The sequence below is a fragment of the Rhincodon typus genome, chromosome 1 (genome assembly GCF_021869965.1).
Source record: "Rhincodon typus isolate 14 chromosome 1, sRhiTyp1.1, whole genome shotgun sequence".
Lineage (NCBI taxonomy): Eukaryota > Metazoa > Chordata > Chondrichthyes > Orectolobiformes > Rhincodontidae > Rhincodon > Rhincodon typus.
Window position 1 is genome coordinate 171050984 of NC_063332.1, and position 27438 is coordinate 171078421.

At 42.9% G+C, this 27438-nt stretch overlaps 1 protein-coding gene across 1 annotated transcript in view; it reads left to right on the forward strand.

Annotated features, from left to right (window-relative positions):
* Nucleotides 1–27438, forward strand: part of grid2 (glutamate receptor, ionotropic, delta 2) — an 829420-nt gene that overhangs the window by 680106 nt on the left and 121876 nt on the right. Inside the window, exon 10 of the mRNA XM_048611693.1 lies at nucleotides 15557–15695. Within this exon, the coding sequence (XP_048467650.1) occupies nucleotides 15557–15695 (139 nt within the window). The remainder of the gene's footprint in view (nucleotides 1–15556; nucleotides 15696–27438) is intronic.

Consider the following 27438-nt stretch of genomic DNA (forward strand, 5'->3'; position numbering starts at 1 on the left):
AGCATATTTTTAAGCCTTCAGCATCATCAAAAACAGATTATCTAATCATTATCACATTGATGATTGTGGGAGCTTGCTGAGCACAAATTGGCAGCTGCCTCTCCTACAGCAGTGACTGTATTGAGTAGTCTGTTCCCTCCACCATCGATGCTCAGTAGCGGCGGTGTGTACAGACTTCAAGATGCAATGCATAAATTCACCAAAGGTCCTCAGACAGCACATTGCAAACCCGCGACCACTTCCAATTAGAAGGACAAGGGCAGCAGATACATGGGAACACCAGCCCCTGCAAGTTCCCCTCTGAGCCACTCACCATCTTCAGTTGGGAATATATCGTCGTTCCTTTGCTGTTGCAAGGTTAAAATCCTGGAATTCCCTCCCTAAGGGCATTGTGGATCTATCCACAGCACACAGACTGCAACAGTTAAAGAAGGCAGCTCATCACCACCTTCTAAAGGGCAACAAATGCCGGCCAGCCTGCAATGACCACATTCCACAAATGAATTTTTAAAAATACAAAGTGAACCGGTTAGATTTTTACAGCAATCTGAAATGGCTATGTGGTCTCCACTAAGCTAGCTATTTTTAATTTCCGGATTGATTCAAATTTCAACATCAGCTATGCTGGGCTTTGAACAGAGCATTGGTCCTGTGACAGTACCACTATGCCACCTCCACCCCTTGCCAATGGTGCCCACATCCCATGCAGGAACAAAGAGGAAAGATGATCACCGGTGGCAGGACTGCACGTTGAAATATTGTCCCAAGCCAGCCCCTTACTGTTTGACCAATAGCCACCATCAGTCACAGTCTCCAACCACACCATCCAGGGTCAGACAAAGTACCTGCCTGACTAACACTCACTGAAGTATATCCTCACATGACGAGGAATACTGAATAAACCCGGTCACTACCTTGTAAATTCAAATTAGGCTGTGGATTTCTTTCAGAAGTAACATGACAAGTCTGCATTGCAGCAGCAGCCAAAGGGATATTGCATTAAGATGCTGACTAAGATGACAGGACGGCCAGCTACTTAGAAGAGGAAGATGGGGACTTGGGATTGAAGCAACAAAGATGCCGGAGTTCTGAACGGAGAGTTAAGAGAGAGAGAGAGATGACTGCCAGAAGCTTTATTCCAGATATTGAGACAATAAGGGAAATGATCAGTTCATGAGAAAGGGCTTTTCCATAGAATTTGCAGTGCAAAACAGGCCATTCGGCCCAACTAGGCCAGTTTTTATGCTCCAGGCAAGCTTGTCCCAACCCAATTCAGGATGGCAGATGGTCCAGAGTTAGAGTATGAGACCCTTCCATCTTGGAAGCAGCTGCAAGGCTGCCCTTCAGTGAGGGTCAAGGCACCTCAAGATATTTAAATCCTAAAGGAGGAAAGGGCATAGAAGCCAGGCTACCAATGTGGGGGAAGAAGCCAAACAGACAGCAACAGGCTCTGAATCTAAAATGTGCAAACTTGGTTGTAGGAATGATCTACACCCTACCTGCTCAGATACTGATCTCAATGACAAATGGGGTTGGGAGTATGGGTGTTTGTGCTTTTTGGAGTACAGCAGCATATGAATCCCTTAAGTATATAAACCAGGGTCTTTGAAGAACTGCATCAAGAATTGTCTTGCTAAAAAATGAGGAAACGCATAAGGTCTACCACACTCAATATTCCTCAGCAAGAGAAGCTAGTGTCTGGGAAAGCTCACCCCACCAACATCCCACCTCATCTCTCCAGCCTCCAATCCTGCCATCACCCACTCACCCTGACCCCACAGGAGTAAGAATTAATACCCGTCTTCCTTTGGGAAGCCATCTTCAACCTCTTCTTCCTCAGATTAGAATGAGTTACACGTTACAGATCAAACTCAACCAACTTATGTTTCAGAAGATGCCTTGTTCTTGCTGTCCACAGAAAAAAATTGAGTTCTTAGCACAGTCTGAGCAATGTCATTGACCTTTAACACCTCTCTGAAGCAGCCAAACAAGCCATTCCATTCAAGGGCAGTTAGGGATGGGAAAAAGAAGCTTGGCCTGTGAAAGGATAACCGGGATGGGAGGGGAAGCAAATATAGCTTGAATTTGACAAAATAGTAAACAGAGAATATTTCCACATAACAGACTCACTACACCAGAGCATAAAGCAACCACAGGACACACATGCTTGGTATGTAATCAAAAATGCAGAATATTGATTTTTTTTGACTATATACTTAAATTGAAACCCACCAACTGTATAGAGTTTACAGCATAGGAATAGTTCCACACAAGCCTCATCCCACCTTTTTAGATATTTTCCTAATCAACCTATTACAGAGGAACGTTATGACACACCTCCAGAGAATGTGGAATTTGAACCAGAGTCTCCTAGTCCAAAGGTAGGGACAATACCACTGCACCAGAAGAGCCTTCTGAAAGAGACAGCTGTTTTATTTTCCCCAGTTCACAGATGCTATCACACACCTCTGGACAGTTTCTTTGAACATCACCAATTTGCTCAACAAAATACAAGCACTGCCCACTGGGGCCAGTCTGACAACAGCAAATATCAGCAATGTTAGAGAGAAAGGGAGTGAACTAAGTTAAAAATGGAATTTGGGGAACAACCAAACTTTCTTTATTTTTTTCTTTTTCCCATAAATTTTCCTAATCAACCTGTTTGTAAATGAAAGCCCTACATCCTTCATACAAGCTCTGAGGCATCATATTGAGTCCAGTACCCAGTTGGTAATTTTTTAGGCTGTCACTGTTTATTGTTTCAAATTGAATAGCCAACCTAGGGCCCCTCAGCCCCATATGGACTGCCAGAGCATTTCATAGCACCTGGGATCTGCATTAGTGATAGATGAATTTATAGTTCATTCACAGGATTCCCATAATAATTACATACCCTTGCATGAGAAGGATCATAGCCCAGGGAAAAAAGTACAAAGTGAAAGGTTGTTTTTAAAAATTTTTTTAGTTTGAAGTATTATGTGTGGAAAGTTCTTTACGCAGGAGGGTGGTGGGTGCCTGGAACGCGTTGCCAGCGGAGGTGGTAGAGGCGGGCACGATAGCGTCATTTAAGGTGTATCTAGACAGATATGTGAATGGGCAGGGAGCAGAGGGATACAGATCCTTGGAAAATAGGCAACAGGTTTAGATAGAGGATCTGGATCGGCGCAGGCTTAGAGGGCCGAAGGGCCTGTTCCTGTGCTGTAATTTTCTTTGTTCTTTGTTCTTTGTTCAGAGATGTTATTATACACGTCTGGAGCTGGTGGGTCCTCTGGCTCAGAGCCAGCGACACTATCTCCTCACCACATGAGAATCTCCCTCCCAGTTGGTTCTGCCGCTCATATTATCAATGTATTCTTTCTCTCTCGTGTACTTATCTAGGGTCCCTTCAATGTTACAACTGCATTCTCTGACTTACTGCGAAGAAGTAACAGGTTTCTCATTTGGGGCTATAAGTCAATTACACCCCTATCCCCAGTTCAGTCCAGCCTCAGCCAAACAGATCTCTTGCTAGTAGTAGGGTAAAGTATGGGGCAGTTGACATCAATCAGTGGGAAGTATTTACACAGAGTCCAGAGAGAATCCCTACAGTGTGGAAACAGGCCCTTCAGCCCAACAAGTCCATACTGACCCTTGGAGCATCCCACCCAGACCCATCCCCCTATAACCCATCTAAGCTACACATCCCTGAACACTACAGGCAATTTAGCATGGTCAATCCACCTAACCTGCACATCTTTTGACTCTGGGAGGAAACCCGCACAGACACAGGGAGAATGTGCAAACTCCACATAGACAGTCACCCAAGACTGGAATTCAATCTGGGTCCCTGGCACTGTGAGGCAGCAGTGCTAACCACTGAGCCACCATGCCGCCCCCAAGCACAATTGGCAGCAGTGGGATTCGAATCCATGCCACCGAGGAGACTGGAGCCTAAATCCAGCGCCTTAGACCGCTCGGCCACACTACCACACCAGATCATAGAGACATACAGCACAGAAACAGACCCTTCAGTCCAACCAGTCCACACCACCCATGTTCCCAAATCGAGTTAGTCCCACTTGCCTGCATTTGGCCCATATCCCTCCAAACCTTTCTTATTTATGTACTTATCCAAATGTCTTTTAAATGTTGTAACTGTATCTGCATCTACCACTTCCTCTGGCAGTTCATTCCACACACAAACCACTCACTGTGTAAAAATGTTGACCCCCATGTCCTTTTTAAAAATTTTCTTCCCTCACACTAAAAATATGGCCCCTAGTTTTGAATTCCCCCACCCTAGGGAAAAGACCCTTGCTAGCCGCCATATTTATGCCTCACATGATTTTATAAACTTCTATAAGGTCACCATTCAACCTCCTACACTCCAATGAAAAAAGTCCCAGCCTATTTTTATAACTCAAACCCTTCATTCCCAACAACATTCTGGTAAATCTTTTCTGAACCCTCTCCAATTTAACAATATCCTTCCTACAGCAGGGCAACCAGAACTGTACACAGTACTCCAAAAGTGACCTCACCAACGTCCTGTAAACCTCAACATGATGTCCCAACTCCCATACTCAAAGAAAAACCGAAAGAACTGTAAATGCTGTAAATCAGGAACAAAAACAAAGTTGCTGGAAAAGCTGGTTCTGAGGAAGGGTCACCAGACCCGAAATGTTCACTCTGATTTTTGTCTTCACAGATATTGCCAGACCTGCTGAGCTTTTCGAGCAACTCTGTTTTTGCTCCTTTACTCGAAGGTCTGAGCAATGAAGGCAAGAGTGTTAAACACTTTCTTAACCACCTTTGACATAAGCCACTGGCAAAAGAAGCTGAGCTGGTTGGTGACAGGACTCATCCCCTTAGTGCAGTGGATTTTATTTTTCTCCTTTTAGCTCTTTGGTCATACGCTAGAGTTAAATTTCTGCCTACTCTTTCCTTTTAATGTAATAATTCGCTCACATATTCTGACAGTTTAACGGCTGTTAAAACATCTGAGAGGAATTTAAAACAAGTGCATCAAACAATGGCTTAAATGTAGCAAAAAGTGAGCCATCTGGATTATACCCAATTCATTAAGCTGTTCCAGTGGATTAAAGCATTTTTTTTATTCACTCATGGAATATGAGTGTCGCTGGCTGAATTGACATTTACTGACCGTCCCTAGTTGCCCTTGAGCAGATGATGTGGAGATACATTCTTATTTGGCTTCAGTTCAATTTATCTGATGATACAAGCCTTACTTTCCAAGTTTGTACTGGCTTAAATAATGGCAGTGCCTTCAGAAACTGAAAACATATTGCCAGGAAATTTCTGCTATTTCAATCAAAAACAGTGGGTAGTGTCCCCATGATTTTCCAATATGCACAGCCGTAGTGCATATCGTCAACACACTTGATATTTTGTTAATTTTTCACAAGTCTCACCTTGTCTCACTAGGTGGCCCTTTTGCTTCTGTTCAAGGCAGATGGTTTAAATTCTGTTCCACACATTTGAAAAATTAAGCCATGCGAACAATTCGGTGTAATTCTAATGAAGCATGTTAGGATTCTGTGAAGCAAAATTGTTGAAAGTTACAGAACCAAAGACGGTAGATGAAATTGAAATCTAGGTCAGCTATGATCTAATGAAATAAGGGAGCAGGCTTAGAAACATAGAAAATAGGAGCAGGAATTGGCCCTTCAACACTTCAGGCCTGCAACGCCATTCAGTATGATCATGGCTGATCGTCAGCACTCTGTTCCTGATTGCTCCCCATAATCTTTGAACCCTTTAGCCCCATGAACCATAATCTAACTCCTCGTTGAAAAAGGGATTGAGGAACTAAAGGGTGAGATAACATCCAAGTTGCTGCACAGCTGTCCCACCAACACAACAGAAAGGAAACATTGGTCCTTGAGTGATACCTTTTCCTTGTCCAACTTCATTAAGTGGGCGTGCTGGTGTTGGACTGGGGTGGACAAGGTCAGAAGTCACACGACACCAGATTATAGTCCAACAGGTTTATCTGAAATCACAAGCTTTCGGAGCGCTGCTCCTTCATCAAGAGAAGTGAAGAGAGAACCAAGGCGCAGACTTTTGTAATCAGAGGGATCAAAAGATCATGCAACTAGTGTGAGTGGCATGTCAACAGTCTGAATAATAGGTCTCTGCAGGTGATCAAGAGTGTTGGACTGTGTGAGTAAACTGTCAACAGTTGAATAACAAGTGAAGAGATAACTATAATCTGATTAATTGAGGCAGTGAGATAATTATTAGAAAATTAATTAGGTGGTGCTGGAGACAAACCCCCAAATGGCTGGAATAACATGCTAGGTATAAGAGTCGCATGCCGAGGGTCTAATCAAAGTAACAAGTAATTCTGTAAAGTCTGTGCCTGGGTTCTGTCTTTACTTGACCTGACAAAGGAGCAGCGCTCCAAAAGCTTGTGATTTCAATTAAACCTGTTGGACTATAACCTGGTGTCATGTGACTTTTGACCAACGTCATTAAAGTAAACATTTACATCATTTGAATTTGTGAAATCTTGCTGTGCATACATTGGTTGCCGCATTTCCTTACAGTGACATATTTCAAAAGTAGTTAATTGGTTGTGTCGGATGCCCTGAGCATATCAAACTTATTGTATAAATGTGAGAGAAATGTTTTTGTTTGGTTCTCCAGTAAGTTACTGGTTACCTTTATCTGATAGGAAGTGTTTTACTTTGGTGTGAAAGCAAACAGTTTTGGAGCTATCTGTATGTTTTCTTCTCCCTCTCAACCTGGCTGCCAGTTGGTCTTGTGGCTCCATTGAAGGTGTTGCAGCTACCCGTGAGCCAGAAGCTCTGGGTTCCACACTGGGATTTGCTTGTCATGGAAAGAGTGATCATAACACAGATCAGGAAGTCCACAATCAGATTGCCAATCTCTGCACTGTTCCCCAAAACAAAAAGAATTATGTATACAGATTTGAGACAAGTAAAACAGCTGGATGTCCTTCTGTTAATATCTCATTTCTTGTCTTGGGTAATGAAGCAAGGACAGATTGACCACCCTGAACTTGCATGTAGGTAGCTGTACAGAGGTTATTTCCCAATGGTGTAACAAAAGTGACCAATACTGTACACAGTATCCAGATGTAGTCTCACCAATGCCCTACTCTTGCATTCAGTTTCCCTCTCGATCAGCCTCAATGTTCTATTAGCTTTCCCGATTACTTGCTGTACCTGCATACTAACCTTCTGTGATATATACACAAGGACACCCAGGTCTCTCTGCATCTCTTAGCTTTGCAATGTCTCACCATTTAGATAATGTTTGAAAAGTTTGATCAAGGAGACACGTGTTAAGCATTGACTTGAAGGAACAGAGAGAAGTGAAGAGGCTTAGGGCGGGAATTCCAAAATTCATGACATAGACAGCACTTGTATCAAAAGTGCAGCAAAGGAAGTGATGGACGAACCCAGAGAGTTGAGAGGTTTGTAGGACTGCAGAAAGTTACAAAATCAGTGGGGGAGGGGGGGACAAGTTATTACGGGCAATTTCAAAGAGCATGCATTTGACATTTAAGCTTTGAGGTTGCATTGTAACTCATAGTTTAACCCAATTTCAGATCTTAACAGCCAATAGTTAAAGGCTTATTGCAGATATTTTCCAATCAGTCTGCTCAGTGATGATATTACACAATCCTGAAGCATTGAGACTTGAACTTGGACCTCCTGGCTTGCTATAGATTTTGGGCTTTCTGGTCTATGGAGAAACCAGTCATACTTAGTTACTCTTTAGCATGCTTAGTTGACTCAGGGACTGTATAACTATTTCCAGAGATCAGCATATGTAATTGGCACTTGTTTCCAAAGCTTAGGTTTTCTTTAAATTAAAATAAAGAACTGCAGATGCTGGAAATATGAAACCAAAACAGAAATTGCTGGAGAAGCTCAGTAGGTCTGTCATCATCTAGGAGGAGAAAGTAGAGTTGACATGTCAAGTCCAGTGACTCTCCTTCAAACCTGAGAGTAGCTAGGAAAAGCTGATGTATAAGCTGAAGACAGGGGATGGGGGAAAATGAGTGAACGGATAGATGCAATGAGACCCAAGAGAGAGAGAATGACAATGATGGAGACAGAGGGATAGATGATAGTTAGCCACGGTCACACACCAGGATTTGCGGTGATCCTAAAGGATGACAAGATTCTGATATTTCATTTGAACTTGATATGAGACTTTAACAGAGGACTAAGGCGTCTTCTGGGTGAAATTCGTGACCTTCAATATACATTAATCTGATGTGTCTGATACCTCCTTCAACCATTATTAGTATCGAGTTCCTGAATTAAATCTATAAATTGAAAAGCTGATAATGGAGACAATGAATAGGTGAAAATGGGTTGGACATGCTGAAAGCAGCCTATGTCACAGCAAAGTATGGGGAGTGGGTAAAGGAAGAAGGTGTTCAGGCCCTAAAATTATTGAACTCGAGCTCCAAGCAATCCTTAGCATCTCATTTTCTATTTGGGGATCCTGTTGCCTTTAGGACTCAATATCGAGTTCAATAATTTTAGGTCCGAAAGGCAGCAGGATCCTCAAATGGAAAATGAGATGCTGAGGTTTGCTTGGAGCTCGAGTTCAATAATTTTAGGGCCTGGGCACTTTCTTCCATGTCCTTTACCCACTCCCACACCCCAGGCCCTGTCATCACATAGGGCTGCTTTCAGCACAGCCAACTCACTTTCAATCTACTTATGGTGTCCATTCTAATGTTTTCTTTCTCCCTGCTTGCAGTCATCCATTCTTTTCCCTCCCTCACAGTCGTTTTCTCTCTCTCTCTCTCTCTATCTGTGCTCCATCTATCTGCTCACTCTATTCACCTTCCAAACCCTCAGCACCAGCCCCCTCCACCCCACCCCTCACCCCTTGTTATCAACTTATATGCCACCATTTCCTAGCTACGATCAGTTCCAAAGAAGGGACACTGGAGTCAAAGCGTGAACTCTGCTTTCTCTCCACAAATGCTGACAGACCTGCTGAGTTTCTACAGCAATTTCTGTTTTTATCTTAGGATTTCTTATTTAGTGGTCATGGCTTCTACAAGCTGAACACTCAAACTCATGTGTATTTTCAATGGTGCTGAATTATAAATATTCCTCATTCATCTGAAAAAGTCTTACATGGTATTATTGTCTTCCTGTAGGAAATGCCCTTGCCATCACTTCTTTCGTATCCAAATTAATGGAACTGTCTTGAACCATCTTCCTAATAGGAAACTACATTAACATTCATCAGATTGGAAGTTTAATGTTTTGGTGAAGAAATAGTAAAGCAACATGAACCCTGGTGCCGTTTAGGCATGTTGTATTATTTGACAGTTCCAGATTGTTTCCATGCATTATCTTCATTTCAACAACAGGTTTTCAATTTATAGATTTAATTCAGGAACTTGATACTGATAATGGTTGAAGGAGGTATCGAATACATCGGATTATTGTATATTGAAGGCAAAGAATTTCACCCAGAAGACACCTTAGTCCTCTATTAAAGTCTCACATCAAGTTCAAATGAAATATCAGAATCTTGTCATTCTTTAGGATCCTTTCATTTTTAAACAGAACTACAAAATAGAAATTAAATGTCTTGTACAGTTTACAGTAAGTAAAATCTGAAGGAATTTTGGCAAATGTTACAAGCAATGTTTCTCAGGAAGAAAAATAGTGAAACAATCTTGACGTTTAATTCCCAAACAGAAACTCTGCAATTTTCTTTCATGAGCTCCCTCAACTAAGTAAGAACTCTACTGCTCATTGTTTATTATTGATTCAGTATTACTCAACAATTCTAAGTTTTTTGTAAGTTGGTGAAGCTGGTATTTGTTGGACTTGAGCTCATTGGCTCTCTAGTCATTCAAAGCAGAGTCAACAACATTGCTATGCCAGACTGGGTAAAGATGACAGATTTCCTTTCCTTAAGGCATTAGCAAACAAGTTGGGGTGTTATGCCAATTCACAATTGCCTGTAAGTTAGCTATTAATTCCAAATTTTGCTGAATTCAAACATTACCACATGCCAGGGTGGGATTTGAACCAATTCCCCCCACAGAATATGAGCCTAGGCTCTCACACACTAGTCCAGTGACATTGTCACTACACCACAACTGCCTCCTCCGTTGTAGCTGATCGTACACATCTTGACCAAGTGGTGACATGTTAATAGCTGTGGTTTGGAGCTGCTATTCAATTGTGCTGGCTTTTCTTGGCTTAATTCATCTGATAACAGCAAAATCTGATAAAGACAATCTACAGAAAAGGTCACAGAATTTGAAGCGCAAATTAAGTGTAGCATTACTCAGTGTTCTGTGGCATTTTGTACCAATTTTAAAAGCAGGCTCTCAGCCCTGAGCTGCCAATGCCTCCAGAGTAAGTGAATACACTTTGGGCTAATGGGTGTTGTTTGCCAGCCATTGAGAAAGCTTTAAAAACTAATCTGGGTCTTTTCAGTGAAGCAACATTGACAGGTTCATTTTAAAAGGTTTTGAAATTCTTTTTGAATATCTGAGAAACTGATGCCACAATCAAAGCACAAAATTGTTAAAGCAATTTCTAGTAACTAGCAACCCTCTGGTAATCTCTTCGGCCCTGAAAAAATAAAAACACCTTTCACCCCAACCTCAAGTTCACCTGGACCATCTCTGATACCTCTCTCTCCTTCCTGGACTTCTATGTCTCCATCTCTGGTAACTGCCTCAAAACCGACACCTATTTCAAGCCCACCGACTCCCACAGCTACCTAGACTACACCTCCCCTCACCCACCTTCCTGCAAGAATCTGATCCCCTACTCCCAATGCCTCCACCTCCGTCTGCTCCCAAGATGGGGCATTCCACTCCCGAACATCCCAGATGTCCTCGTATTTCAAGGACCGCAACTTCCCCCCTTTAATGGTTGAAAATGCTCTCGACCTCTCCTCTTGCATTTCCCACACCTCTGCCCTCACATCCCCTCCCCGCAACACAAACAAAGACAGAATTCCCCTTGTCCTCATGTATCACCCCATTAACCTCCGGATTCAACGTATTATTCTCCGTCACTTCCGCCACCTGCAATCTGACCCCACAACGAAGGAGATATTTCCCTCCCCATCCCTATCTGCCTTCCGTAGCGACTGCTCGCTCCGCAACTGCCTCGTCCACTCCACACTCCCCACTCGCCCCACCACTTCCGGCACCTTTCCCTGCAACCGCAGGAGGTGCTACACCTGCCCCCACACTTACCCCCTCACCCCCATCCCAGGCCCCAAAAAAACCTTCCACATTAGACAGATGTTCACTTGCACATCCGCTAATGTGGTATATTGTATCCGCTGTTCCCGATGTGGCCTCCTCTACATCAGTGAGACCAAGCGGAGGCTTGGAGACCGCTTTGTAGAGTACCTACGCTCTGTTCGTGACAAATGACAACACCTGCCAGTCTCGAACCACTTCAATTCCCCCTCCCACTCCCACTCCCTGCACGATGTGTCCATCCTGGGCCCCCTCCAGTGTCACAATGATGCCACCCGGAAACTGGAGGAACAGCACCTCATATTCCGCCTTGGGAACCTACAGCCCAATCGTCTCAATGTGGTCTTTACCAGTTTCAAAATCTCCCCAGCCCCAGCCTCATCCCATGACCAGCCCCCCCTCTCATTCCCGCCTCCTTGACCTGACACAACCTGTCCATCTTCTCTCCCACCTATCCGCTCCTCCCACCTCACTAACCAATCCCCACCACTGCCTACCTGCACTCACCTATCACCATCCCACCCACCTTCCCCAGCCCCACCCCTCCTCTCTCTATTTATTTCAGAGCCCCCTTCCCCTCCCCCATTTCTGAAGAAGGGTCCTGACCCGAAACGTCAGCTTTCCTGCACCTTTGATGCTGCCTGGCCTGCTGTGTTCCTCCAGCTCCACACTGTATTAGCTCTGACTCCAACATCGGCAGTTCTTACTGTCACTTCTAGTAACTTAAGTCAGGTTGCAAATAGGTGGAGGGATTGTGATTTAAAGTGCATTTTTTATTAACTTAAACCTCTTCAACTGCATTAATCAAACTTGACCGAGTTCCTACTGTCAAATAGAACAGAGAATATTTTGAAAGCAATTTCTTTTAATTACTTTTCAAATGCTGCCCAGTTCCGTTGGGTCAGAGCAGATTTTGCAATATGCAAATAAATTTGAATGAAAACTCAGGGATGGGGAGGGGGGAAGTATTTTCCTAATGAAGCACCTAATTTGGGGTGTAGTTTATGCCATATAACAGCACCCTCTTGTGGCTTTTGTATATGTGTCTCTATCCACATGGCACACTGTTCTCTATTCTGCCTTGCACATGCTAGAATTGTAATTGTGGCCAAAATCGAATCTTAGCTCCCCCAGCCATGTGTCAGATTTGAATTGGAAGGACATCCAGCTACACCCACCATTATTTTAGGTTTAGCCCCACCATTCTGTTGAAAACACTTTGCCTCAGTAGTTGAAAGTGTGAGCTAGTAAGAATGCTTTGAGGGGAATAGGGTACTTCATAGAAATATACAGCACAGAAACAGACCCTTTGGTCCAACTCATCCATGCTGACCAGTTATCCTAAATTAATCTAGTCCCATTTGCCAGCATTTGGCCTAAACCCTTCCTATTCATAAACCCATCCAGATGCCTTTTACATGTTGTAATTGTACCAGCCTCCACCGCCTCCTCTGGCAGCTCATTCCATACATGCACTACCCTCTGTGTGAAAATGTTGCCCCTTAGGTCCCTTTTAAATCTTTCCCCTCTCACCTTAAACCTATGCACTCTAGTTTTGGACTCCCCCACCATGGGGAAAAGAGCTTGTCTATTTACCCTGTCCATGTCCCTCGTGACTTTATAAAGCTCTATAAGGTCACCCCTAAGCCTCTGACGCTCCAGGAAAAATAGCCCCAGTCTATTCAGCCTCTCCTTAAAGTTCAAACCTCCAATCCTGGCAACGTCCTCATAAATTCCTTTCAGGTTTCATAACATGCTTCCTATAGCACCTGATGCCTGAGTGTTAAGGAAAACCAACAGGACATCTCCTGAAATAACCTTTGGACGCTGGCATTGAGCCACAAGTCTGCTCCTTGCCTGAGGGTGCAGTAAATAAAAGCAAGTCTCCTTCATCTCACTGTTATTTCATTCGACTCTGACAATCCTGCTCAATGCCAGACAATGCTGCAGTTTCCATTCTCGCGTTGACTATAAATTGTTCTTGACTGGGTGTTAGCGGATTCGTGGTGACTTCATGTGGCTTTAAATGTAAAACTGATTGTAAAATCTATCAGACATACATTGGCCAAGAGGCATGTAAAAATATGAGCATCATCACTAACTGGAATACCTGAGAATGCTACACGTTAATGTCAAAGTACATTGCAGGATTTGTATGATGGTTTGTGATGGTTGATTAGTTTTTAAATGCTTCACCTCCGAGTTTGCCTGTTTTTACAATCCTGCCAAGACCTTAATTCAAATTATCCATGAGATGAAAGGAGCTGATTGTTCTCAATTACTTTAGATGGCATTATGCAGAATTTACAGCAGGGAAGTCAGTCAGTTGACCTGTGTCAGGGTATACCACACAAGCAACCTCACACCCAATGTCATCTAACCCTATTCATATAACCTCATCTGCTGCATATTCCTTTCTGCTCGTATACTTATTTAGCTTCTCCTTAAATGCGCCTGTGCTAGTCACTTCAAAAATTACATGTGGTTGTACAACACTTTAACCGATTGAGAGACATACATTCACCAATCTCGGTATTTTATCGCGGTGCTGCCTTGTTCTCTGGGCAAGGGATTCTGTCCCTGCTTGCTGCTAGAAGTGAATGGAGTTTGTCATTTGGTGGATGCAATGGTCTAGTGGTATTATCAGTGGACTTTTTTTTAAAAATCCAGACACCCAGGTATTGTTCTGGGGACCTGTGGTTCAAATCTGACCATGGCGTACGGTAAAATTTAAATTCAACAAAACAATCTGGAATTAAGAGTCTAATGATGACCATGAATCCATTGTCAATTGTCGGAAAAAAATCCACCTGATTCACCAATGTCGTTTAGGGAAGGAAACTTCTATCCTTACCTGGTCTGGCCTGTATGTGACTCCAGACCAACAGCAATGTGGTTGACTCTTAACTTCCTTCTGGGCAATAAATGCTGGCCTAGCCAGTGATGCCCACTCCCATGAATGAATGTTTAAAAAGTCGACAGTGTTGATCCATGTACTTTGTGAAGCCCAACAGCTTTAACTGCAACAAGGGCTAGTAGCAGAATAAAGGAAAAGGCTATGGGCATCTTAGCCCATCAAACTAAACCCCACCAACTCTATCTGACACCAGGAACATTTGCCTGCCACCCCTCCCCTTTTTATGCACCTGTCCCCTGAGATTTTCAATCCAGTTCCTGCCCCCTCCCTAGGACCTACCAGTCTATCCCCAGTGAAAGCCCACCACCCGATTCCTCACCTCACTCCTGATTTAGCGAGTCCCAGCAAGAGGTCACTTCTTCTGGGTGGCCGGCAGACACAAGGCCTGTCTGAGGCCACTTCATGATCCTTGCAGAGTCGTTGGCGCATGGGGATGTTTGAGGGGTGAGAGGGGAACTGGGAGGTCCTCCTTCTCAACGTTTAGCTTAGTTTGTGGCTTTGGTGGGAGGGATCACTGCACTGTGGAATACCATTGAATCCAGCCCCATGTTTGTCAGGCCAGATGACTAAAACATAACGGAAGAGGTAGATTTTAAGGAACATCTCACAGGGAAAAAATAAGACAGAGAGGTATAGAGGGAATCCCAAAGCTTGGGCATTGAAACATAGAAAATAGGAGGAGGAGTACACTATACGGTGCTTTAAGCCTGCTCTGCCATTCACTATGATTATGGCTGATCATCCAACTCTAGACCCTGTTCCTGCTTTCTCCCCATAGCCTTTGATCCCTTAAGCCCTAAGAACAATAATTAACTCCTTCTCGAAAGTGTTTAGTGCTTTCTCTCAATCACTTTCTGAGGCTGAGAATTCCGCCAGCTCACCACTCTCTGTGTGAAGAACTTTCTCCTCATCTTGGTCCCAAATGGTCTACCCTCTATTCTTAGACTGTGAGCCCGGGTTCTTGTCACCCCCGGCCTTCAGGAATAACCTTCTGTATGAACAAAAAAGATGAAGTGGCTGAAATTGGGAGTGCTCATTAGATTAAAATTAGTTGACACAGAAATATTGGGGGTTTGCAGGGCTAAAGGACATTTCAGAAATGGAGACTGGAGGGGTCCATGAAGCAAATTAAGAGCATGGATGAGACTTTAAAATCAAGGTGACCAGCAGTCAATGTGGGTTAATGAGCACAGGGGAGCTGGGTGAGTGGGTTCCATGCAGGTTAACCTCAATGATACCCCCGTCTGTTTTCATTGAAGACAATTGTAAGAAACCTCTTGCTCAACTCTTCCAAAGAAAAGTACACAAACCAATTTGTTCAGCTTGATTTTCCATGCCACTTGGTTAGTTTATTATTAGCAGTATCTTAACTAATGGTGTCCATTGTTTTGCTCTTGGTGCAGGTGGAGAGGTTCCTTACACTACTTTAGCTACTCGAATGATGATGGGTGTTTGGTGGCTTTTTGCTCTGATCGTCATATCCTCCTACACAGCAAACCTGGCAGCTTTCCTTACAATCAACCGCATTGAAAACTCCATTCAGTAAGTACTAACTTCAGGTGCCATTATCATGCAACTATTTCATGGTTAGATAAAGTGCGGTGAATGGATTCTTGTTGCATCTGAAATTAGGACCTTCATGATTCATTTCCTACAGTGACAAAATCCAATTTTCTACAATGACAGCATATCATAATGGAATGAAATCAATATATTATCTTAGCACTTATACCTTCAATGTATAGTCAAAACCACAAAACTGAATGGGAAAGAATGATTAAAGTAAATTTGACTATGTACAATTGTGTGACTATCTTCCATTTGCACAAAGCTAAAAGCGACTAGAGTATTTCAATTCACTGAACTGCTTGGATTTTCTTAAGCTGCTATCTGCATGAAGTTTTCTTTAATTCATTCATGACACTTTAGTGCTGACAAGGCCAGCACTGGTTTCCTATTTGTAACTTCTCTTGAGAAGGTAGTGGTGAGCTGTCTTTATGAGCCACTGCAATCCAACTGATGGAGTTATGGAGTTATACCAACAATGCTGTTAGGGAGGGGTCACCAGGATTTTGATCCAGCAACACTGAGAGAACAGTAATACAGTTCCAAATCAGGAGGGTGTGTGGCTTGGATGGGATCTTAGTGGCGTTCCCATGCATCTCCTGCCCTTGTCCTTCCCTGCACTAGAAGTCTTGTGTTTGCAAGGCACTGTCAAAGGATTCTGTAGGTTACTACAGTGAGTCTTGTAGATAGTACACATGGCTACCACTATGCAATAGTGTGAAGGGAGTGAATGCTTCAGATCATCAATGGGGTGCTTCTTGACTGTTTGACACTCACACAGGCCAACTGTTGATTTGTAAATGGTTGACAGGTTTGGTGGGGTCAGGAGGTAAGTTAATTGCCATAGAGCTTATGACGTCTTACGTGCTGTTATAGCCATGGCATTTATATGGCTGTTCCAATTAAGTTTCTGGCCAATAGTAAAGTTAAAGTTTCCATAGTCCCAGAGGGCCATAGTGCTGCTCTCTCATTCGAGAGAGATGACTGGTGTTGGTTAAACCTGAGGGTCAACTTGCCTCATGCTAGGGGACAGGTTGAGAAAGAAAGTCCTTCACAGTAACCTCAGCTGGTGTGGGTGGTGTATCATTAACTCAATAGTCCTACTTGTTTACTTCCCCTTCAACGAATCCTTGTTTAACTGAAATTACACACATGGCTTGGTTTACAGTAGCCTACTGTGCAGTGGGTTACAAAATGAACTTAATTGCAATTAGGACCCAAGGATCAGAACACACACATACAGGAATGATCAAGCCCACAACAGAATTCAAGCTCTACTTTTTGACAAAACGTACTATCTGACCTTAAAGATGTAAATTGTGAGATGATTGTGAATCTTCCTTCAAGTAAAAGGTGTGGACCCCAGTTATCCTGTCTTTTTGTGGGGTGTTTAGAATATTCCTTGTTTCTGACCCCCTCCCACATCACTTTTTTTTCCAGTCAATCAATGACTGTATTGGTCCCACGAACTGGAAAAAGTCATCAATGTTCTTTTCAATTTCTATCTTCCTTTCACCTTCACCTAGTCCATTTCTGACCCTTCTCTTTTTGTCTTCACTTCACTGTCTCACGATACACTATCTATTAATATCTATTATAAACCCACTGACTCCCTCAGTTAGCATTTCCTCACACCCTGCTCCCTGAAAGAACTTTGTCCCATTCTTCCAGTTTTTCTATTTCAGTTGCATCTGTTCTGATGATATTACTTTCCACAGGGATTTATCCAACACCTCAATTTTTCCTCAACTGAGGATTCTGTCCTATTTCCCACACTTCTTCCCTCACCCCTTCCTCTTCCAGAACAGTTATAGAGTTCCCCTTGTCCTCACTTTCCACCCCACAGATTCCATATTCAAAAGATGGTTCTCCACCATTCTCAAGGCCTCCAATATGATGCCACTCCCAAATACATCTTCTTCTCCCTCTCTTGACATTCAGCAGGACAAAAAAAGAGGTAAAAAAGAACAATGGTTCCGTAGGTCGAAGAGGCGGGGATGGAGCCAGTAAAGGTGAGTGTAGGTAGGGAGTTAGGAAGGGGATAGGTCAGTCCAGGGAGGACGGACAGGTCAAGGGGGCGGGATGAGGTTAGTAGGTAGGAGATGGGGGTGCGGCTTGAGGTGGGAGGAGGGGATAGGTGGGAGGAAGAACAGGTTAGGGAGGCGGGGACGAGCTGGACTGGTTTTGGGATGCGGTAGGGGGAGGGGAGATGTTGAAACTTGTGAAGTCTACATTGATACCATTGGGCTGCAGGGTTCCCAAGCGGAATATGAGTTGCTGTTCCTGCAACCTTCGGGTGGCATCTTTGTGGCACTGCAGGAGGCCCAGGATGGACATGTTGTCTGAGGAATGGGAGGGGGAGTTGAAATGGTTCGCGACTGGGAGGTGCAGTTGTTTATTGCGAACCAAGCGTAGGTGTTCTGCAAAGCGGTCCCCGAGCCTCCGCTTGGTTTCCCCGATGTAGAGGAAGCCACACCGGGTACAGCGGATGCAGTGTACCATATTGGCAGATGTGCAGGTGAACATCTGCTTGATGTGGAAAGTCTTCTTGGGGCCTGGGATGGGGGTGAGGGAGGAGGTATGGGGGCAGGTGTAGCACTTCCTGCGGTTGCAGGGAAAAGTGCCGGGTGTGGTGGAGCTGGAGGGGAGTGTGGAGCGGACAAGGGAGTCACGGAGAGAGTTGTCCCTCCGGAAAGCAGATAAGGGTGGGGAGGGAAAGATGTCTTTGGTGGTGGGGTCGGATTGCAGATGGCGGAAGTGTCGGAGGATGATGCGTTGGATCCGGAGGTTGGTGGGGTGGTACGTGAGGATGAGGGGGATTCTTTTTTGGTTCTTATTGCGTGGACGGGGTGTGAGGGATGAGGTGCGGGAAATGCGGGAGACACAGTCGAGGGCGTTCTCGACCACCAAGGGGGGGAAGTTACGGTCCTTGAAAAACGAGGACAACTGAGATGTACGGGAGTGGAATGCCTCATCCTGGGAGCAGATGTGGCGGAGGCGAAGGAATTGGGAATAGGGGATAGCATTTTTGCAGGAAGGTGGGTCAGAGGAGGAGTATTCTAGGTAGCTGTGGGAGTCGGTGGGCTTGAAATGAATATCGGTTTCGAGGTGGTTGCCCGATATGGAGACAGAGAGGTCCAGGAAGGGGAGAGAGGTGTTAGAGATGCTCCACCTATCCTCTCCTCTATCCCTCTTCTATCCGCCGCCCACTCTCTCCCTATTTATTTCGGAACCCCCTTCCCCTCCCCCATTTCTGATGAAGGGTCTAGGCCCGAAACGTCAGCCTCTCTGCTCCTATGATGCTGCTTGGCCTGCTGTGTTCATCCAGCCCTGCACCTTGTTGTCTCTAAAAAAGAACAGTAATGCTCAGCAATTAACATATCAATTAGACTGGAGCACTGTTCTGAGGTATACAAGTTGAACTAGAATGCTTCATTCACAAATTTTGCTTTCTTTCCTTCTGGATAGCATTCTGACGCTGTTCCTTTCTTGACATCCTGGCCACTGACCTCCAATATCTTATCCCATTTCCATGGGACCTTTCTATGCAATTGCAGGATTAACTGCTGTGTCCTCTTCGTATTTTCAACTAAGTACTTTACAAACTTCCAGACTCAAGATTGAACACAACAACTTCGGGCCATGAACTGTGTTCCCCATTTTGAAATGTTTTCACCAGCACAGAAGAGACCCTTCAGCGCATCAAGTCTGCACCAACCATTCCATACTAATCCCACTTTCCAGCACTTGGCACATTAGCCTTGAATGTTGAAACATTTCAAGTGCTCATCCACATTCTTTTCAAAGGTTGTGAGTTTTTTTTTAACCTTTTGTTTTCAGATCGAAATAATCTTTGTTCTGCCATTAACATCGAGTCAGGATCAATGTTTATTTCTTTGTTACAACTATTACCATTCCCTTTGCCTTTTGTTCTGCATTGTATTTGGTATTTAATCTTTTCTGGATTCAGTCACAGGATGTAGACATTACTAGTCAGGCTAGCATTTATTGCCTATCTCTAATTGCCCTGGAGAAAATGTGGTAAACTGCTTTTTTGAACTGCTGCAGTCCTTGTGGTGTAGTTATGCTGACAGTACTCTTAGAAGGGACTTGCAGAATTTTGACCCAGCGACTGTGAAGAATAGCAATATTATTCAAATTTTGGATTGTGTGTGACTCAGAGGCGAGTTTTCAGGTTGTGGTGTTTCCATGTGTCTGCTGCCACTGGGTATGTTTGATGCAGAGATCAATAGGTTTCTAGATATTAAAGTTATATAGTGATGGAGGGGTAGTGTGGTAAAATGATGTTGAGATATAAGATCAGTTGATCCAGTTGAAGGTAGAGCAGGGTCAAGGGGTGAAATAGCCTACCCCATTTTTATTTTCTATGTTCATATAAGCTTTATATGTTAATTAAATATTAAAAATAAAGACCAATAGTTTTTGTGTTCGGTGAGGGCTCTATGAGCCGTACAGATTGGGTGGGTAACCTCCTTAACTAGCATTGCTACACTTCTTCTGTTCCTTTATTCTCTACCATTCCTGAACAACTTATGTCCAGGAGTATTTAACACCCAGTCTTGCCCTTTCTTAACCCAGGTCTCCATCACTGCCATGATATCGTAATTCCACACTGCAAATCATGTCTGTTAATCCCCAACTTTATTCACTTTACTCCATGCATTTACACGTTAACTCTGTTTTGGACTTCAATTCTTTCTGCCTTACTCCAAATACAGCTACTAACTTGCTAGTGTCAACTGGATCCCCAAGTATTTTGCAAACCCTCGCATTCTCCTGTAATATTCTCTCTTTGTTCTCACACTCTGACAGGTTGGTTTAAAGCCCTCCCAACAGCACTAGCAAAACCGTCCTGCAAAGAACTCAGTCTCAGTTCTGTTCAGGTGTAACCCATCTAGCTTGTACAGGTGTCATCTTCCTCAGGCCAGCCCCAGCCTCCCCGAGAATCTAAAGCCTTCCCACCTGGACCATCTTTCCAGCCACATGTCATCTGCCTTATCCTCATAACACTGTCCTCACTTGCATGCAACACTGGGAGTAATCCAGAGATTACTGCATTTGAGGTCTTGCTTACTAACTGTCTACCTAGATCCCTAAGTTTCCCAAAGCTCTATAACTCCTTGACTAAACCTCTCACTGCTCTCTCTTGCTCTCTCTCTCACTCTCTCTCTCTCTCTACCTTTAAGGAATTCCTTCAGACCAATCATTTTAGCTAGCTTTTGTACCCTTTACTTATATTTCTTTATGTGGCTTGGTGTCAAATTCTGTTTGATAATCCTCCTGTGATGCGCTGTTTATATGTCAGTTAAATATTAAAAATAAAGATCAACAATTTTTGTATTAGGTAAGGGCCCTATGAGACATGAGACTAGTGGGCAACTCCTTAATCAACACTGCCACCCCTCCTGCAAGTTTTACAACATTTAATAAGCAAATTGTTGTTATTTTCAAGCACCCTCATATGCTTTAGAAACAGCTAGCTGTAACTTTTACAGTTTCAGACAATGCTTTGATAGCTCTCTCATGCCATACGCTGATGTCTACTTTTCTCTTCTATTCATTTGTTGGATGTGGGTGTCGCTGGCCGGCCAACATTTCTTGCCCATCCCTAGTTGCCCAATGAGAGGGTGGTGGTGAGCTGCCTTCTTGAACCACTGCAGTCCACCTGCTGTGCGTTGACCCACAATGCCCTTAGGGAGGGACTTCTAGGATTTTGACCCAGTGACAGTGAAGGAACGGTGATATATTTCCAAATCAGCATGGTGAATGGCTTAGAAGGGAACTTGGAGGTGGTGGCGTTCCCATATGTCTGCTGCCCTTGTCCTTCTAGATTGAAGTGGCCATGGGTTTGGAAGGTGCTGTCTGAGGATATTTGGTGAATTTCTGCAGTGCATCTTGTAGACCTACACACTGCTGCTACTAAATATTGGTGGTGCAGGGAGTGGATGCTTGTGGATGTGGTGCCAATCAAGTAGGTTGCATTGTCCTGGATGGTGTCAAGCTTCTTGAGTGTTGTTGGGGCTGCGCTCATCCAGGCAAGTGGGGAGTATTCCATCACACTCCTGACTTGTCCCTTGTAGAGGAGGGACAGGCTTTGAGGAGTCAGGAGGTGAGTTACTCGCTGCAGTATTCCCAGCTTCTGACCTGCTGTTGTAGCCGCTGTGTTTGTAGTGAGTCCAGTTGAGTTTATGGTCAATGATAACCCCCAGAATATTGATGGCAGGGGGATTCACTTCTGTTAGAAGACCATTCATGCCCAGGAGCTATAGTGCAAACTCTTATTGAATGAGGGGCTAATTTCAACATCAGCGAGCGTGGAAAACTGACAGTAGTGGATTGGCCTTCTCATCTCCCTCTTTTAGTGAAAGGGAAAGCTGAATAAAGTTATACAACTAGGCAACCAAACTGTCGCTGCTGGTGTTCTGATCCTGCTGAAGTGAAACATTACCTCAGTGTCCTACAGTGTTGCCTCAGGGCTGGTAGAAACCCTCCGAATTCTATCTGGCTGAGGATCTCTTTGACTTCGCCACTTCAAAATATATTTGTCAGAATGAAATGAGGCTGCCAATTATTCCATAACCCGAAGGCACACAAACTGTCTGCTGCTCTGAGGGCCTTTGTTGGAGCATTAACTGTGTCATCCAATATACGCTGGGCTCCAATCTGACCGCAAAGTCTTGCAAAACACAACTGAACTACTCAACAATTCGCAGAAGGAGCCGAGCACGTGGACAAGATTGCAATTAAAATATTAGCATATTGATGAAGTGAAGTGAAGTGAATTGGAAGTTGTGTTTTACCTAACACAGAACACAGTGTGCTTCAAAAGTGCTCTAGTAGCACAGTTTTTAATAGCCTAAGGACAGGAACAATGCGATATAAAGACAAGGTCTTTCTTTATTCTATGCATTTTGGCTTCAATTTATTACTATTTGACAGGACTAAGGTTACAATTAGAATGCCCCAAATGGCTCATTGGGAAATGAAGTGATGGTACCATGCTTTCTTTTGAATTGTTTTTTTTCATACAATATGTAATAAAAAAGATATGTTCAATACAAAATGAAAATGTAATATTTTCTATCACCGGCAGTGTAAAAACAAAATTAGTTGTGAGGTAGCTGTTGATATTGACAATCATAAACCCAATGGGACTTCACAAGCAGCATTTCACTTATTTATTCCTGAAGCGTGCTTGTGAAAACCAGTGGAAAGCAAATGCTCTGAAAGAAGAGGCTGCCAATAAGATTGTTAAATTGCTTTACCCATAAAGTGATGAGGATGTGGAACTCATCACTACATGGGGTAGTTGAAATGAACAACATCGATTCATTTAAGGGGAAACCTGGATAAACACATGAGAGAAAGAGAAGTAGTTTTCACTGATAGTGTATGAGACGAAGTTGAGAGGAGGTTTCTATTTATATATGAATTAGGAGCCATTCTGCCCTTCAATCCTGCTCTACCATACAATAAAATCATTGTGGATTCAAGTCTACATTCCCGCTTATCCCCAATAACATTTGGCTCCCTTAATGGGCAGAATTTATCAACCTCTGCCTTTAAAGAATCAATGACACAGGTCCACTGACAGCTGGGGAAGAGTGTTCCAAACAGTGGTAACCTTCTTAGAGAAACAAATTCTCCTCAACTCCAACTTAAATGGCTGACCTCTTCCTTTTAATGCCATGTCCCCTAATTTCAGTCTGTCTCATCATGTAAGGTATCAAGAGTAAATTAGACCTGTAGGGCTGAATGGCCTATTTCTGTGCTATGAAACTGTGTGTGTAGTTCTGCATAAATATGGATTAGTTGCAGCAAGAACCTTTGACATCTCGATTTGTACTGAATGAGCTCCTTATTCTTTAGTGTTAGACATTCGTTTGTTACATGCAGGACCTATTCCTTACGCACCTGTTCACGTGTATTGTTCAGAGAAAGGATTTGTTTATTTTACAAGGTTATAATTTTCCAAATCAATTTATTTACAGACCAGTTGAGCCAAATGGCCTGATGTCAATGCCATGTAATCACACAATGTGAAAGGTGGGGCTTTTGAAGAATCTAAAACATTGGGCCAACTTTCAAATGGAACACAGAAGTGTATAATCTAATCACAGCTGAATAGATTCTGTTGTAGAGAAAATAAGTGTAGGCCTAACTTGCAATGTATCAAGCTGAAGAAGTCTAAAGGAGTACAAACAAAGACAACTGGTACTCGCTGTATTCTGCCTAAAAACACAGGACGTATCTGTGGACATCTGCATTTCTACTGCATCAAATAATGAGGAATAAAAGGAATCCAGGCACACCAATTGCCAATGGAATGTCTGGCTGAGGCCCCAGGTTACACCAGTGTGACAGTATGTAGCACACAAACATCTTAATGGAATTTGAGTCTTTCTGTGCATATAATAGATTCAGTAGGCCTGTGAGGGGTTTCAAAATTGATATAGACACAGGGTGGATGGATATGACAAAAGATTAAGACTCTAAAGGGAGAGGGTGGTGTCATGGTAATGTAACTGGCCTTGTATTCCAGTAGACCAGGTTAATATCACTGGCAGACCTGGTTCAAATCCCACAATGGCAATGGATTTAAATAGAATTAATAAATCAGGAATGGAAAGCTAGTATTATTAATGTTGACCATGACAGCAATAATTTACTGTTGTAAAAACCCATCTGCTTCACTCAATCCCTTTAAAGAAAAGAAATTTTTTCTTTCTTTATTCACAGGATGAGGGTGTTGCTGGCTATGCAACATTTGTTGGCCATCCCTAATTGTGCAGAGGACAGTGAAGAGTCAACCACATTGCTGTGGAACTGGAGTCACATGTAGGCCAGACCAGGTAAGGATGGCAGTTTCCTTCCCTAAAGGACCTTAGTGAACCAGATGGGTTTTTCCTGACAATTGACAATGAATTCATGGTTATCATTAGATTCTTAATTGCAGATAATTATTGAATTCAAATTCCACCATCTGCTGTGTGAGGATTTGAACCCAAGTCCCCAGAACATCATCTGGGTCTTTGGATTAACAATCCAGCAATAATACCACTAGGCCATCACCTCCCCCATGTAGGTGGTGTTGTCCTGGTAATATCACTAAACTGTAGTCCAGAGGCCCAGCTAATATTCTGGTGACATGGGAGATAATGAAATTTGATAAAAAAGTTAGCCTGATGGCGACCATGTTGATTATTATAAAAACCTATCTGTTAGACTAATGACATTTTTGGGAAGTAACTCTGCTTTCTTTAACTGGTCTGGCTTATATGTGATTCCAGGCCCACAGCAGTGTGGTTAACTCTTAAATGCCCACTGAAATAAACCACAAAGATGTGCCAATTATGGATGGACAACAAATATCCAAACCCAAAAGAGGAAAGACATATATACAATTTTACCTAACAAAATCTTTATTGCCTTCAGATAAAGCATTAATTATGCCTTGAATTCAGGAGGAAAATCAATCAACATGTTTAAAACAATAGGATTTGCTAAAACAGAAACAGCTATTTCCTATTCTAGAGGAATACAGAAGAGGTAACGGTGCAATCTTTAACCTGGAACTAAAACAGTCAGGATTATATAGCTTAATACAGGTTCCAGTTTAAAAATTGTGCCTGAAACTACAATAATCGAATCATAGAATTCTATGATTCTAGGTGCAGACATAATCTTTAAATGGAACTAACCTTAATACAGTCTACATTGCCCATTTTTTATACACCTGCTTGTTGGAAATATGGAATTCTCACCCTTAAAAGGATATAGGTGCTGACTCAACTTGAAATTCCATGACTGAGATTGACAGATTTTTATTAGGTAAGAGTGTAAAAGGTAGAGATCAGCCAAGATCTAATTAAATAGTTTTCTTCCATATGAAGCACAATGAATAATGGCTATTCAATTCAAGGAGCACACATAGATGTGGGAACACCGACTAGAATTTCTGACTAAAGTCCAGGTCAAAACATAATGAACTCTTAGCTGTGCCACGCACTCACTGAAAGATGGTTATTTCTGACTTTAATGTATTCCTCACTTCAGTGAACCAATAAATGTTCGCCTTCCTCATTCACAGCACATGCACAAAGATAATAGAAAATTGAGAATTATATCATGTAATTAATACATTTCTAAGATAATTCTTGGACAGAAAGACCAAAAGAAATAGGATAAGGAGTAGGCCATTCGGCCCCTTGAGCCTGCCATTCGGTAGGATCGTGGCTGATCAGACATTGCCTCACGTCCACATTCCTTGGTGAGAGGGAAATCCATACTTTTCTCGGCATATCAATCTATTTAGATGTCAAGCAAACAACGTTTTATTTTTATGGCATCTTCTATGCCCTCAGAATTTCCCAAAGTATCTTGCAACCTGTGGCATTCTCTGCCCCAGTAAGCAGCTGAGGCCAAGACATTGAATGTTTTCAAGGAGTTAGATATAGTTCTTAGGGCTAAAGAGAACAAAGAGCATGGGGAGAAAGTGAGAACAGGGTACTGAGTTGGCCTCCTCCTGCTCCTATTTTCTGCACGTCTACACGGAATATTTTTGAAGTGTGGTCACTGTTGTCATGTAGCAATCAATGGGTACACAAGTTTTCAACAATCCTTACATCACTTATTTCCGGGTTTCATGAATGAAGTTATCTCTCATCGCGTCATTGTAAAATGGTCTTATGTGATTAGTCCTACCTGCGTTCCAAGCCCACTGAAGCCAAACAGTGCAGCAGCGCCCTCTTCAGAAAGCTTCATTTGACATGAACGATGGGCAATTTCAATGCAGGTTAACTCATGGGATTCATAAGGCCTCAGTTTAGTTTCAGTGATAAGAACAGCATTTATTAGTGCCTTTACCATAGTCAGACATCCCAAGGTGCTTCACAGGAGCGTTAACAAGCAACGTTTGATGACTGAGCTATTGAGACATTGACTTTGAGAGTATCTGCTTTGGCAAAGACATAAATGGGCAGATTGAAAAAAAAGTTGATTTTTAAGATGTACTTTAAAGAAAGAGAGAGAAGAATAAGAGTGAAGGGCAGAGGCAAAGGTGTTGACAACCCATCCAATTGACAGTCCTCCAGTGGCCCCATACTTGCACTTTGACAAGGATGCAAGAGTGTCCATTAAAAAAAATTCCATTTAATGAAGAAACTGAAATGTCAACTCCTTTAGTCTGACATTCAGTTAAAAAAGTTAGAACACAATGAGGCCCAGGGACGACTATATGGTAAGTACAGGAGAATGTGAGGAAACCTTAAAAGTATGACTGGTTACAGACAGCCAAACACCTGTGAGAATTGTAGACAATAAACAGTTGAACTTTATGAATAAAACCAGGAAATCTAAGAAATAATTGATAAGATTCACAGGGAGCTGAGCTTGTTTTTATAACTCAGAGAGTCTTTGTGAAACAAACATAGAAGCCTGTTTTATTGCAGTCTACAGAAGTAACGGTATTTTATTATAAAAAGTCAACTGAAATAAAATATTCAGATACGCAAAGAAGAGCAGGAGACTGAAGGAAAGAATTTCTTCAAGAAAAATTGAGACAAAGACGCATCAATCTACTGAGACAACAAGGTGCAGGGCTGGATGAACACAGCAGGCCAAGCAGCATCATAGGAGCAGAGAGGCTGACGTTTCGGGCCTAGACCCTTCATCAGAAAAGGGGGAGGGGAAGGGGGTT